Source organism: Stegodyphus dumicola, chromosome 9 (genome assembly GCF_044657685.1).
Source record: "Stegodyphus dumicola isolate Sdum_Otavi_A_Nest chromosome 9, ASM4465768v1".
Lineage (NCBI taxonomy): Eukaryota > Metazoa > Arthropoda > Arachnida > Araneae > Eresidae > Stegodyphus > Stegodyphus dumicola.
Window position 1 is genome coordinate 82,992,261 of NC_140776.1, and position 15,234 is coordinate 83,007,494.

At 32.7% G+C, this 15,234-nt stretch overlaps 1 protein-coding gene across 3 annotated transcripts in view; it reads right to left on the minus strand.

Moving 5' to 3' along the window:
• Positions 1-701: 701 nt before the first annotated feature.
• LOC118200294 (potassium voltage-gated channel subfamily KQT member 1-like) overlaps positions 702-15,234 on the minus strand; it is a 640,573-nt gene continuing 626,040 nt past the window's right edge. For all 3 annotated transcript variants that reach the window (XM_085823702.1, XM_085823701.1, XM_085823700.1), the window contains 4 exons: positions 13,988-14,115; positions 11,227-11,323; positions 8,224-8,486; positions 702-5,139 (listed from right to left, as the gene is read on the minus strand). In XM_085823702.1, coding sequence (XP_085679828.1) covers positions 4,662-5,139; positions 8,224-8,486; positions 11,227-11,323; positions 13,988-14,115 — 966 coding nt within the window. In that variant the 3' untranslated portion in view covers positions 702-4,661. The remainder of the gene's footprint in view (positions 5,140-8,223; positions 8,487-11,226; positions 11,324-13,987; positions 14,116-15,234) is intronic.

Sequence of the window (15,234 nt, forward strand, 5' to 3'; positions counted from 1 at the left end):
AAATTAATACGGAATAAAATTTATCGTAGGTCCATTCTTCTGTGAGAACATTACCCCGACAGGACCGGAAACCTGTTCTGTTACCGGAGAGAAATATCGCCACATGTTGAACAGCTTTGTCATTCCGGCACTTCAGCAAAGACAATGCCTGGGGAAAATCATTTTCATGCAAGACGGAGCCCCTCCAGACGTAGCTGTACGGGTGCAACAGATGCTACGACAGAAATTCACAACAGAAAGAGTCATTAGCCGCTACTTTGCAACTGCATGGCCACCTCGGTCGCCTGATCTTACCCCATGCGACTTCTGGCTATGGGGTTACCTTAAGTCCAAGGTCTATCAAGGAGTGGTCCAGGACCTGGCTACGTTGAAGGATAACATATCACGGACTGTACGGGAGATTCCTGCAGACATGTTACTTTCTGCTGTTGTGCATACTGTGCACAGAATGCAATATGTGGTCCACAACAACGGCACCCCCATTGAACCTCATTTGAATGCAAAATAAAAGGTAATTTCCGTATTGATTTGCATTTGTTAACACTCTGTTTTCTATTACACAACGCCAAATATTCCCCTAGCGGTGAATTTTGGAACTAATTTTTTTTTCGCGGAATCCTTCGTCCCCCGTCTTGTTTAATCTTCCTACAAAATGTGGCGTCATTCTTGAAAATAGATCGCGCTACAGAACAATGTGAGCACTGTCAGTCAGTTTAATTATGGACACCCGTTATATATATATATATATATATATATATACATATATACAGAGAGAGAGAGAGAGAATAGAAGCTTCCAATCTGAAATTAAGCAAAATTTATTAGAATCTAGGATAATATTATAATGAAATTGTACAGATTCGAGAGTTGCTATCAGGTGCCATTCTCAGTCCTTCGCACAGGAAATATACAGGGCTATTACAGGTTATTAATGAAATTTCAAACGTTGCATTTTTACAAGTATTAGGCATAGATTAATAACTGCGCAGAAAAATTTCGGAAACTCATTAAGTTTTATCTCACACTATATATATTCTGTATAAGTGATGTTACCAATGGGCCATACATATAAATGGTACCCAAGATTCGTCCCAAGTCTCCTGATATAATGTCATGCGATTTCTTTCTTCGGAAGCTTGTGTTTTAGCTCATAACTTCATTACCAACAATAATAATAGAACAGAACAACAGACACAGTAGACTCAAGAAACACACCACCAGACTGCAAAGACGACTGAAAAGGAAAAACTGTAAAAGGATATGGACCGAACTCTATTACATTGTATATGAGTCGGGTGATCAGCAAGGCATATGGAATATATTTGCAGTGTGTGAGGAAAATTTGATGGGTTTCTAATTCTTTTCATATATTAAACATTATTGTATGTGTAAATACCTTTAAAAATACAATACTTTGAATTCAGAAGAATCATTTATAGCAGCCATGTTGATTGTATGTATAAGGTGTTAAGATAAAAAAATTAAATAAATAATAAGAATGAAATAACAAATAAAATACCATCGATCATACAAAATTAGAAACTAACAATAATTGAAAATACTATGAATGTGGATTCGTGTAATTTCATTTTAGTGTTACAACTCATTGGAAATGCAGGTTATAATTCACTGAAAAGATTCTTATAGAATTTTCACTGGTATACTTAATTTTTAATTTAACGCATTTCACAGTTTTTCTTCCTTTTTTAGATTTCATACAGCATTTTCAAACTGCAATTTGCATTTCTTTTTTACATAAATACAGATGTGCCTAATTTTAGAAGATTCCTGACTTAACGAAACAATCTTTGTACATGTTTTGAAATAATTGAATTTTGCACGCAAGATAAAATTTAGGGCAAAAATATTAAAAATATTATTAAAAATATTGAAATTATCTCAGTAAAATGTTATGTTAGATGTTAATAATAAAATAAAATTTCAACATTTAGATAAGAAAAGTCTACAAAGATTAACTATAATCCATGCAGATGACACTTGATGACATTTACTACAGAAAAATATTTAAATCTAAAATAAAATAAAAAAAAAATAAAAAAAAATAAAAAAAAAAAAATAAAAAAAAAAGGAAATGTATAGGAAAACGATTTTAAAAGGAATCATAACGAGGACTTCAGTTCCTGCCTCCAACGCAAATTTAAAAATATTATCTATCTCTTTTGTTGAGTTTGTGTTTTAAAAAGTCTCACTTAAATACAGAATAAATCTTAAAATTATAGAAGATAATGATGCTACATCGTTTTGGAACTACAGCCTAAAAAAGGAAAAGCAAAAAAGAGGAAAGAAAAATAAATCGAGAGAATAAATTATAACTAAGAGCTTATACAGAAAGCATGGAAAGAATAAATAATATAATAAGGCAGAAAGAAATTTTCGTTATCATGAGGAAATCTGTTGTAAGTTCTCTCCGAAAAATACTAATGAAATGATATTTCTTTATAAGCAGCAGCTTTTTCCTGTGATGCTGCACGAATTTGACCTAAGTGATTGAATACGTAAATGCTTCGTTCACGAATTTTACTCCGCTTACAAAATCGACTAAATAAAGCAATTATAATGAATAAATTCTTAACGAATACTATTTTTAGAATATTAGTATAAACGCAGCTGCAGAAAAGCAGAAACTAAAAGAAATTTTAAGAATAATCGTGGCACTTTAATAGCATGCTGTATTTTCTGACATTTATATTATTACCAATATCTTAGCTGTTTTAAAATTTCTCTTACGTCAAGGGAATAATGACGCACAGTTTTGAAATAATGACTTACTTTATTTTTCTTACCAGTTAACTTACTCATTTAGCTGAAAGATTTTTCCACGACTGCAAAAATTTGATCGACAAAAACTTTACTTATTTATTCAGTTATCTGCAAAATAATCTTATTTTCAGAAATCATAAACATGAATGTATATAACAGCAGGTAAAGTACTAATTGGTAACTACTGTAATACTAAATTCTTTTTAGGATGGCATTCGTAAAGTGCCTATTAAACTATAATGCGACATTTTTTTAAAATTCTTGGTCAACATGTTATAGACTGTCATATTAAGGTAATTTTTCGTATTTTGCAGTTTTGCTTCTATATTAAAAATATCCATGAATAAAATATTCAAGAGAAATGCACGGAATGTGATCAATGCTGTTAAGAAGTAATAAGAAACATTACTAACTTCAATGAAAGGAAAAAAGGTTTCGAAAAATGCTATTTGATTAAAGCGATTCTAATTTTCAGTTCTGTTTTTAAAAATACCAAAAAAATGAATGAAATATATATTCATTTGAATATGAGTAAATTTACCCCAGCCCATCTACTGATGGTGACTGTATAAAATAGAAACTTTCCAGGTGTTCGTGCAAGTTAATAACATATCTATAGATACTAATTCAGAAGTCAAACAACAAAAATCAGCGTTATAATTTCAGCGTTATAACGCTGATTTTTGTTGTTTGACTTCTGAATTAGTATTTATTCGGCGTGTTATTGTGTCTTAATTATATCTATAGATGTAGAAATGTGACAGAGAATGTTACAATCTAGAGTCGATATTCAAAACTTTATGAATGAAATTTATGTTTGAGATTATAGCAACTTGTGAAAAACGCTAAGTGGATTTCATTCAGAAAATATGTATAAGAAAGAAATAATTTGTACTTTTTTTTTAGTCATTTTCTAACTGCTATTCGTTCTACCTTCTAATTCTAATAGGAGGCGCTTTTTCGATCACGAGGCCTCTGTGAAAATAAATTAATAGTTTACCTACATTTCTTGTAGGTGCTAGTGACATTTATATAAGTAATGAGGATTAGGTGAAAGGATATAAAAAGGGAATGGATGATGCGTCTATTCAAAATGAAACGAATTCTTTCATCCTTTTAGCATCATCATCAGAAAGTACATTAAAATTCTGTTGAAGCTATTTTGACAATAGAAAAGAACACTAAATATTTTGCAATCAGTACTTCGTTAAATAACACTTTAATTGGCATTTTCAATTAATATGAATAAGTGAAATAGGATATCTCAAAATTTTAGCAAATCACTCAAAAGGGAAATTCTAGATGCAGAAATGATACTTATGAAAATGTTTTTAGATCCCAAATGAGAATCACTGATTCGAATAAAAGAGTGAACCAAATAACTTTGATAGGGAATATAGAAACCATATCTTCTTGACTAATATGCAATTTTACTTTACCCAAAAATTTTGCCATCAATTTGGTGTAAAATCACATGTGATTATCACCACAGATATATTAATATATATCGCATCTGTTTACTGTAACAATAACTATAGCACACATAATATGTCTGCTATACAGATCATTTTCCTATGCTATGATATCACATTTTGTGGCAATAAATTAAAGATTCCATTTGATTTCCCTTTGAGGCAAATTTAACTTTGAAAACTACTTAACTAAGCATAACTGTACAACTTGTGTACAACCATGAAACTTTAAACAAAGGGATAACGGCATATTAGCCTTGAAGGCATGTTTCCTAATATGAAGACAATGGAACAAATTTGCAAGATTTCCTTAATGGTCTAAGAAAATTTTTGCACTGGAAAATTATCTGTAATGAACTATCGTATGCATACAAATCTATCCAAACCCCTTAGTAACTAAGTGTAAGGACTATAGTGCATTATTTTCTTCTATTTCCAAGCATTCTTCTTGTGTGTCCTGCTTTGTAAGTGCAGGAAAAACAGTGCAATCACAGGTATTGGTAACATTAGATTCAGTTTCAGGTTGGCCTCCACCGTCTGTTTTGTCTAAGGTGGAGTCCGAAAAATGATCTCCATGACACCCAGTAGAAACTTCATCTTCTGGCACATCCAATGTAAAGGTATCTTTCGCTGGATATTGTTCCCCTGAAATGGGTTTAGAACTGGATGAAGAAGTTGCAGCTATATTTGTGGCAGGGGAGTTTGGTTGGCTGTCCTCCCTGAAGAAGATAGAAGCAGTGGGCTCAGAAACCTCTCGAGAAGATCCGAAGGCACTCTCTTGGTTGCTTTCTTCTAAGGGATACGACCTGGCACATCCGGATTCTCCGTCAAGCGAATGCCTCAAGGTGACTTTCTTTTTGACTCTCTGACTTACATCAGAATGAACCCTAAAAATATAATGGACCATCAAATAATTGTCTGTAAATCTTCCGTAAGTTTGACTTATACATAAGTTTGACTATCACTGAACTACCTAATTGTTTTACAAGATAGATTTAGAGAACCTAAACGTTTAAGTGTTTGCATCCAATGATATTATTAGAATCGCCATGGATAATATTATAATTAGCGGAGGTTGTATGCAAACCCAAAGCCAAGGTTGTGGGTTTGACGGTAGAGATTAATTGTATATATGTACCCTTCTTCCTGGCGGGTACAGTATCGCTCCTATTGTGCACGTTTCGTAACATGTTGGTGGTGAAACATATAAATGAATTATAGTTAGGCCATTACCGTCGAATGCGTTCGAGCTTCAAGAAGTTCTACTCATTTCTGAACTAATTTATTAACCATCATTTTTAAATTTAAAGTAACTCATCTTTCTATTTCTATGTAGCAAGTGTAATAAAAGATCTAGTTCAATTGCAGTAATTCATCGACAAGAAAATTAGGTTTTAAGTTCTCATTTTAAGAGATTTATAGATCAGTTACCAATATGAAGTTACTGGGAACACTTGAAAGGTTACCTGAGGCAAATTTGTACAAAGTCAAGGGTATTAATATTTAAATTTGTTTCAAATGTGCAGAATTTAGGTCCATATACTCATTACACTAACTGTTTTTCTACAATAAATTTAAATGCATTTTATTCAAAGTGAAATAGAAACTAAAATTCTGATCTAGAATTTAGGATCTTTTTCGGACTTAAAAAAAAAAAAAAAAAAAAAAAAAAAAAAAAAAAAAAAAACTTTTTATTGATAGTAAAAATAACGAAACAGTTTTTTTTGTATGTTTAGCATTTACTTTATTTCAAGTCTTTGAAAATGTAAAGACTTAATAAAGGGAATGAAATAAATTCACTTTACTCTTAAATTATTTTATCAGATTCACCCTAAGGAACCTATATGCATTGCACATCCAGTGATATCTAAACAAGTAATTCTGACAAGAATAAAATAGTGTTTTTTACCATATTCTTTCGAATACTACACTTAAGCGCTCAAAATTGAGATAGAAAACCTAAACAGCCTATTAACAACAAACCGTAACAGGCATTAGCAGCTGTTTTAAAGAGCTTGCGGAATTTTAATGAAATCTCATGAACAGATATTTAGTGTCAAGAGATATGAAGACAGCAACCTACCCCCCCCCCCCCCGAAGAGAAAAGAAGTTTAAATTCCTGTACTATGAAAATTTGAGAAACTGCATTCAAAGCATGACGTACCTCATATCCTAGAAAAAAGGACTAATAAGAAAGGAGCTCAAAACAAAACAGCCACACAACTCGAACAATGAGTCTTTATGCTGTCAAAGAGGTTGCTGAGAAGTGTTTATGAGAATAAACCACCGCTTTTCCAAACATCGAATTTTAATTCCAGAAAAATTTTGGAACATCACTGGTGTAATCCATTTATATCATTAAATTTAGAAACCTGGTTCGGATACACAATCCGGCGAATATCCTCTTCAGAGGAATCAGAGGCCATCTGAGCTCTACGAGTTGCAGTGTTTCCTTCGAATGAAAATGAAAAGGAATCTAATCACCTCTCTCTTCAGAAAAATCTTATAAAAGTCGCGGAGCGAAGTCGAATTACGGCTCGCTGGTGTTGCTAGCTTTCGGTCGAAGCTTTGTTCGTGGCGACATCAATGGGTTGAATCAGAAGCCTGGTGCGAGAGACCTCGCTGGCTTAGTATACAGAACTTGATTTCGCGACATGGGAGGCGAATTCTCTATCACTAGCGCAAAAGAGCTTCTGTACGCTAGATTCAAGAATTTAGACTCTTTTAAATTTGCGAGCGTCGAGTGGCTTTGCGGACGCCGCATACGCAGAAACACCGAAAGCACAGCACCGAAAGCACGGCAGTTGTGCCGTGCTTTCGGTGTTTCTAGAGAAGGTTTTTGCTCGTGACATCTTTGGGTCAAACCAGAAGCGTTGTGCGAGAGACTTAGGTAGCTTCGGGTATAGAACGTGAGATCGCGACATGGGAGGCGAATCCTCTACCACTAGCGGAAAAGAGATCATATGCAATAGATTCAAGAATTACAACTCTTTTAAATTTGCGAGCGCTGAGTGGCTCCGCGGAAGTTTCAACCTAAAAGACCTCATCCCTTTAGCTCTAGATAAAGAAGCTCCCTCCTTCAAGAATATCTAAGATCAAGTTAATCAACATGATATCATTCGACGGTGAAATTCCTGCTCGATTGTAGCTGTCGCGGACCCTCATATTTAAAGCCTTTTATGATATTTTGAACTGTGCATTTAGATACAACAGAAGAAACATAAACCACTGTTATGTCAGGAATGATGCGCACTGCATAAAAAAATGGAGTTTTCCTGAGTTGAATGAAACACACATCATTGCTCATTAGGTGTTAAAGTTCTTTCTTTACAAACCATACCTACCTACATACAGTTGTTCAAGTACAGCAGTAAACTCAAGGAAGAGATGGCGAGTTGCCATCTGTTTATGGTGACAGCTCACGGTGTTACTCCTCAGCGATCTCACCCGGATCTTCTAAAAATTATTCTAGTTTCTTTGAATTTTTTCACAGTACGCATACCACTTTTGAAGATCTTTAGCAATCTCGTAGCCTTCACATGATTTTATTGAAAGGCGATTTACACGAGAAATCACTTTCACACATAAAAAATCTATGGGTTTGTTAAAACACGAGTTTTCTGCTTCTTTCTTATATTGTCACTGTTTCTGCTCTGATTTCAAATAAATAAGCAAATTACATTAATCACTCAAGCTTGCATAAATTTTCCAGTTTCTAGTCAACAAAAGGTTCATAAAACTGATTACTTTAAAAAATATTATAGTATCAACTTACATTTTTCAAAACTTTATAAAAATGTCAATAATTCAGTAAGTTTAATTGTTGTCATTTTTGAAAGGATTTTATCAATATAAACTTAATAAAAGTACATATAGTATCTACGTATCCGAAAAGCGTCAAAATCTCTTATGGTTTTTGTAGTATTGTTTCTAAATGAATGCAATGTTTATGATTATGTATTAAACCTTACCTGTGTATGCTTCTGGGAAACGTTTTTGACACTGGAGAATTCCCTTCTGGTGAGGAGTGATCCATGTGGAGAATTGAACGATGTGGCTTAGGTACAGCCGACAATATAGGAACAATGGGTGGTGGGGGTGGGGGGAGAGGCGGAGTGCAGCAGACTGGGGACGTTACGGATTGTGGAGTTCCTAAGTAATTATGCGGAAAATTTCCCCGATCTTCCAAATACATCTCAAACAGTTGATCTAATTTGTTCTCGATTTCTTCCACCTGAAATTAAAAACGAATTCTGATAAAAGTTTCGGGAAAGAGATTAAATGGAATGACATTATGTGTCTGGTTGCAACATTTTTGGTATACTTATGTTTGTTTTACGTTTAAATTTGTTTTTATAACTGGCAAATCTTCTTCCTTTATGCAGACTTTTCGTTAAATGTCCATAGTAACAATTTAATGATACAGATCAGATTAAATTTTTAGAACAACAACGCAAAAACATTAATAGAATTTTAAAAGGTAAGGCTGTGATATGCATTCATCTTATTATTATACGTCTCAGATATTGAAATATCTCACAGGCTGAAAATTCTGGACAACGTTGCACTGAGAAGATCGATTGACGTTAACCATATTTCTTTTCACTTCTTATCTCTCTATTCAGATAATGTCATAAAATTTTAAACTTTTCATCATTATTCTGCAGAAATTATACAGTGGTATAATCCTAGAACGGTCTGTAAATGTTTAGTGTTTATGACGTATTTATTATTACGTGAACAAGTCAATTTATTAGAACTACCTGCTACTTTTGATATTCCACACAATTGTTTGAAGAGAGAAACTACGTGGGAAGAGGACTGCTTGCACAACTGATCAGACGGAGCCATTATGGGAAAAGAAGGTCCTTTATTCGAGTTATAACTGGGCATAATTATTATTTATCGAGAGCATGTTGAAATTCGCACTATTTTATGTATATTTTTAATGAAAAGTGACAGTGTACCATGGTTGGACAGATGACTCAATTTAGGCGGACATCAGATCAAACTGTAAAATCTCAGAAGCCACTAAGTAGAGGCAAAAGTCACATCTAACATCTGGTATCAAGGAAGCTTTAATAAGAGTATATTTCTGCGCAACTGTGAATCACCTCTCCATACAAATGAATTAATAAACTCCCAGAAGTGAAACCAAGGCAACAGTTATGCCATCTTTGTTGCATATGGATCTCAGTGGCCAACATCCGTAGAATAGGTAGGTATTCACAAGAATTAATTGATGAAAGAACCTTTAATATGTATAACAGTACGGAAATTGGATTAATGAAAAGAGACAAAAAATTGCCTTCTTAGATGAATCCCAAATTTGCGAATGGTGTGTCACAAACTGATGACACACAGTTGAAGATAAAGGCGTACCTAATGCAAAACATTGGAACTACACGATCCAGATACACGGATGTCAGATGTTGGGTGGTGGTGGTAGAGTTCCACTCGGAAGAGGGGATATTTGTTTGGCATTATCGAGTGTCCTGACACCTGCAGACCATACCTGTGTACCTTTTCGTACGTTATGATGCTGTGCACCTCTACATGTTATCTATCATTCTTGACAGCGACAGAATTTTCTAAATACGATAATCTGACCTCTGCGCATATGTATATACGACATATATTGTCGGACTGGTCGAAAGGCCCCAACTACGTATCTCATTGGCCTTAATATTCTTCGGACCTTTACATCAAAGGAAATTTTTGGAACCACATGCTTAGAGCATAGCGCTTCAACCTTATACACATGCCTAGCTTTAGATTTCTGTATGAAGCTTCTAAAATCTCATTGCATCGCTTCTACGGCATCTTATTGTTGTCTAAGCTCTGAAGGAGTTAATTATAGTATTATAATTATTAGGAAAATGGTTCTAATAATATGACTTGAGTCTGTTATTTTGTCGCATACATTTCTGTTTGTTTTCAGAATATCACAGTAATTTTGTAAATTTAATTCCATACATAATATATTAATAAATTAATATTTAAAATAAAAAATAATATTAACTAACAGTATTTAAAATATATTTTATTATTAAATAATAATATTTAAAATTAAATATTGATAAATTAATATTTAATTCTATGCATTTATTTCATACACTGTTTTTTTGCATTATTTCACATTTTCATATTGAAATGAAGAGTATTAATAATCTTACAATTACCTCTAAATCCTCAAAAGAAAAAAATATTCGCATAATTTTTTTAAAAATTAATAACAAAATGGGAATAATTTTAGAGAGAATACATTGAAAGCCAAACAAACAAAAAGCAGTTAGACCTGCTGCGTCAAACAGTTAGCCAGGTATGAACATAATGGAAGCATTTTTCAAAGAAATCAAATTTGCTACTGTTACAGATCCAAGGAAATTCTGACACAGAGAGTTTTATTGCTTTAGAGAATATAGCGTATATAATTTAATAAATAAATCAATATAAAAATTTTTATATGAACTCAGCGAAACCAAACTCACAAGATTTCAGTTGCAATGTGCAATATTTACTTTGCTGATGTGGTCGGGAATTAAGTCGGTAATAATTTGATGTTGACTGATTTAATCGATTATGGCTAAGCATGTTAGGGCTAACCGTCTAAGAAAGGATGATTTCATGAAGAACTATCTAAGGAAAACATGGCTCGAATTTATGCTAAAGAAGGGGACAATCACAAAATCATCTCTGCAGTCAAACAGTCCAAATATATGTTTCAGCAAGCTACTGACAGACCAGGAATTGGAACTAGTGTGACTGTAATAATTACATTTGACAAAATAAGCTATTAACCTGCAATAAACAGGTACCAAGAATGAAGAAACGTTTTTGTTCGTAATGTGTTTTATAAAAAATAAACAATTAGGAGCACACTCATAAGTATAAAGCAATTTGATTGTTAGTCAAAAATAATAATAGAGAATGAGACAGAGAAAGAAAACTAATTAAAATTTTCTGGTACTTACTGCCCGCTCCACTTTAACAATCCGACAAGCTAAGCTTACTTTGGACTCGTATACATCCTTTGCTTTAGAACCAGGTTTTCCCAGAATTTGGTCTAGCCTGTAAAGTGCAGAAACGCCACATTTTATTGACCTTTTTTTGGGTCATAATTGTTGCATACAGAAGAACTTCAATAGGCGGAAGATTAAGACCATTTACACTGGAGTTTATCTGTGCCAGCGGGATCTGTTCTATATGCTGATTAGCTTGCTACACATAATGCTCAGATTTTTTTTGCTCGCTGCGCTATGAAGAAGAACTAGTTTGGAACTGCGTTGGCAATGCCAGATGTCTCCGTTAGCTCATTAGATAAACCCCAGTGTCCTTTAACGAGGAAAGGGACAGGCAGACACTCACCTTCCCCAAAATTCGAATAATGAAAAATTCGATTTATCCAAGTTCCTCTGTATATTATATGAAAGATGAGCATATTCATAAATATTAAATCGCATTTCTTTTTAAATAACAGCAATTATGCACCTTTAAAATTTATGCAAAGGACGAAAGAATTAATCTCAATTTAAACATCAGCTCCAGTGATGTTTAAATGCTGCTATTTCTAAAACTTTTTGTACACATTATTATCAGGTTAAAAATTAATAATAAGGCTTTAAGGTTATTTCAACAGATAAAGGAGGGAGATAAGCAAGATATAAAAAAATGGAGCTATTTAGCTAGGTGCCTAAGGCATGGCATTTGAAACATCTCTTAGTTATTACACCAAAGCTGTATGCATTTTAATTTACATCAATGAGATATATTATTAAAAACCTAATAAAAACGTAAATTGATGATAAAGGAATTCCTTCCTCATAAAAAGCTTAGTCTTGTACCCTGTACCTTTTATCAATCGTCACTTATCTGGTCGCAGCCCAATCGGCTTTTGACAGGTCATCTTGTTCGATAGCAGTGACTGTAAAAGACAGTGAGGCACACATATATTGTTTTATATCGCAAAATATTATTAACAAAAGTTAGTGCAAAGTGAAGGAAAAATAAACAGCCAAAATTTGAAGAAATTAGCAATCAGGCAAAGCAAGCTACAAAACCAGATATGCCACTTGAGATAAAGTGGTCAGCCCTTTGGGAAAAAGTAACTCAGCTGGATTTCAATACAGAAGCTGCGCTGCAACAGCAGCCGTGAAAATTGCATCTTTTGTGCGAAACTGGACTTTAGTCAGAAATTAACAAATTTTAATTAAACTAATTCTTAAATTTGCATTTAACGTTTTGAACAGCCTTTTGATCCAGAAGCTTGATTGGCAGTATCGAGCTTCAGGTGGATTGATAAAGTCATATGTTTCCATTTTATTCCGTTATTAATATCTTATCACGTTCTAAAAAATCTTACAGAATAAGTACCGAAAGCAAATGATACATGAAAAAGAAGTTTTGAACAACTGAGTGGCTAACTGAAAGCAGCAAAAATATAAGAAACAACTGCCGTGATTTTCCGAATATTCCCAAAGAAAATGCTAATTTTGGCAGGAATGCTGGAGAAATGCGTGCTGGATTATTAGATATGCCGAACCACTGGATGCCGGACTGTCGGACTTTTGCTGTAGCAAGTTTAATTGAATCACTCATCCAATATGTAATTTAGAATTATTTCGCCAACAAATCACATCAGATCTTTTGACAGTTAATATCCTTTTCATATGATCTAATTGATGATAACACATGTTTTTATTAATGATTTGGTTATTTTTTAATTGTTACAAATAAATCCACATTTCTTATATTCAGCCGTACACAAAGCTAAATTTTAGACAACATCCTGGTTTTCGTGAGATTTGACTTCTCTTTAAGACCAGCTCCCTTAGTCAATAATTCAGAGAACAATTGCATCATATTTAGGGAAGAAAGGAATGCGTCTAAGATTTCTTGTCTTGTACCAATACTGGCATTCTTTATTATTCACCACAGTTATTCTGACCGTTCCTTTTGTTTTTTCTGTGTGCCTGTGTACAATGCAGTATTTAAAAAATGAAGAGACTGCAGACAGATTTTATCAAAATATGAAATAAACCAAAGCATCTCGGAGAAACTGATTACTTTTTTCTACAAATAAATTGCTTTTTTACCGTCCATGTGCAGAAGCACCGCAGGGTTATCTTAACATGGATAGACAATAACTTTCCTGTTCCTGCAATCAAAGCTTGGACACTTTACTTTATTTTGGTGTAAAAGAAAGAAGATACACAAAAATTAAAAAGGTATACGATAGAGAATAATATAGCGAATTAAAATCAAGTCAGTTTTTTTCAATGATCCTATTTAGCTAAATTTTACATTGCACCAATGTTTTCGTATTCCTGAAAAATCGAATTTGAATGTAATTTACATGAGATTCCCTTTTATGATATTAATTTGCAAATTAATGTGAATTTTTAATGACTTAAATATTTTTGCGTCATAGGTAATTTTCTATCTAAATATTTCAAACATATGGAGAGGAATGTGAAATTTTATATATTTTCTGGAGTTCCACAAACAAGCATTTAACTAATATATAACACATTTGTCGAGATTGTTTTAACTCAAAGCCTTGGTTTACGTGGATTACATACAGTATGGTACAGAAAAAGCGTGACTGCAGTACTGACTGTAATCGCTGATACATTTTCATTGAAAAATGAGCAAAAACATAAAATTAAAATTAATTTTGAGAAACGATTTGTAAAACAATATTCTTACTATATATATATAAATGAAAAATATTACCTGGATTGTAAACTTTTGACTCTGCCAAGCAAGTCGACGTGACCTTGGGAATATTGTTCTATAACATCTTTGACGTCGTAAGGTTTAAGAGCTTCTTTGAACTTCCTTCGAGCGACGAAATATTTGATCTTACGTCAAATATACAAAAAAGAATATTCAAAATTGAAAATATTTTAAATTTTAATCATTTACAATTTTTTTCGCTAAAATTTTTTATAAGGGATGAAAGCAAGTAATTATACAATATTCTCTTACCCATTATCATTAATATCTGCAAATATAACTATGTGTGCTCTAGAGACCACAAATGGCCTATTATATATTATTTCCATTATTTATAATTAAGAAAAAAATTAGAAACAATAATCTTTAATACTGGACAATAATATTTTATGATGAAACTCAAATTAGATTAAATTATCATTTCATCATAATATTAAGATAAATAGCTGCATGTACCACCTTTAAAATCTGAAATATGTCAACTAAAGAACAAAAAATATTATCAAATATAAGGTTCTTCTGTGGCTGATGAAAAATTGCCTATAATTCTTTCTGAAGCCTAACATAATTTTGAGCCAGTTCGAATCTGTGTGAAGAAAGAGTAGATGTTATTGCGCATTTAACAAGAGAGGTAATCACTTAGATTTTTGAGGATAAACGGATAAAGAATAGGAAAAGAAGATAATAGAAAGCTATAATCCTAGACTGCTCAACTGATTAAAGCTTTATAGTATCTTCTAGTATCTTTAGTATCTTCTAGTATCTTCTAGTTATCTTCTAGTATCTAGTATTTTCTAATATCCGCTCTGCGGATAACAGGTTATCCGCAGATCCATGAATACAAAATTACATCTAAAAAATTTATACAATATTATTTATAATTTCTAAAGCAAATGAGATTTATATTTCTTTATAAAGATTCAGAGCTAATAAGTAAAGCATTCGATTTAAAGGATGTAAAGCTTTAGTGTTTCCATGTCTTTACCATAACGTTAGGTGTAATAAAAATGTTCACGCCTCATCTAATTTTTTTTGAAATACACATTTTTACATTTTAATTGTCAATTACTGTCATTTCTATGGTAAAATTATTACATTTTAATAGTGTACTATAAACTGCCTTATTACACTTAGAAGGTTTCTTGAAGAAGATATATACTGCAAATATTGCATTTTCTAAGTACCTAGAAAGAAAGTAGCAGTATAGAACTAACAATAAATCTGATCTCTGTCGGGATAAAATT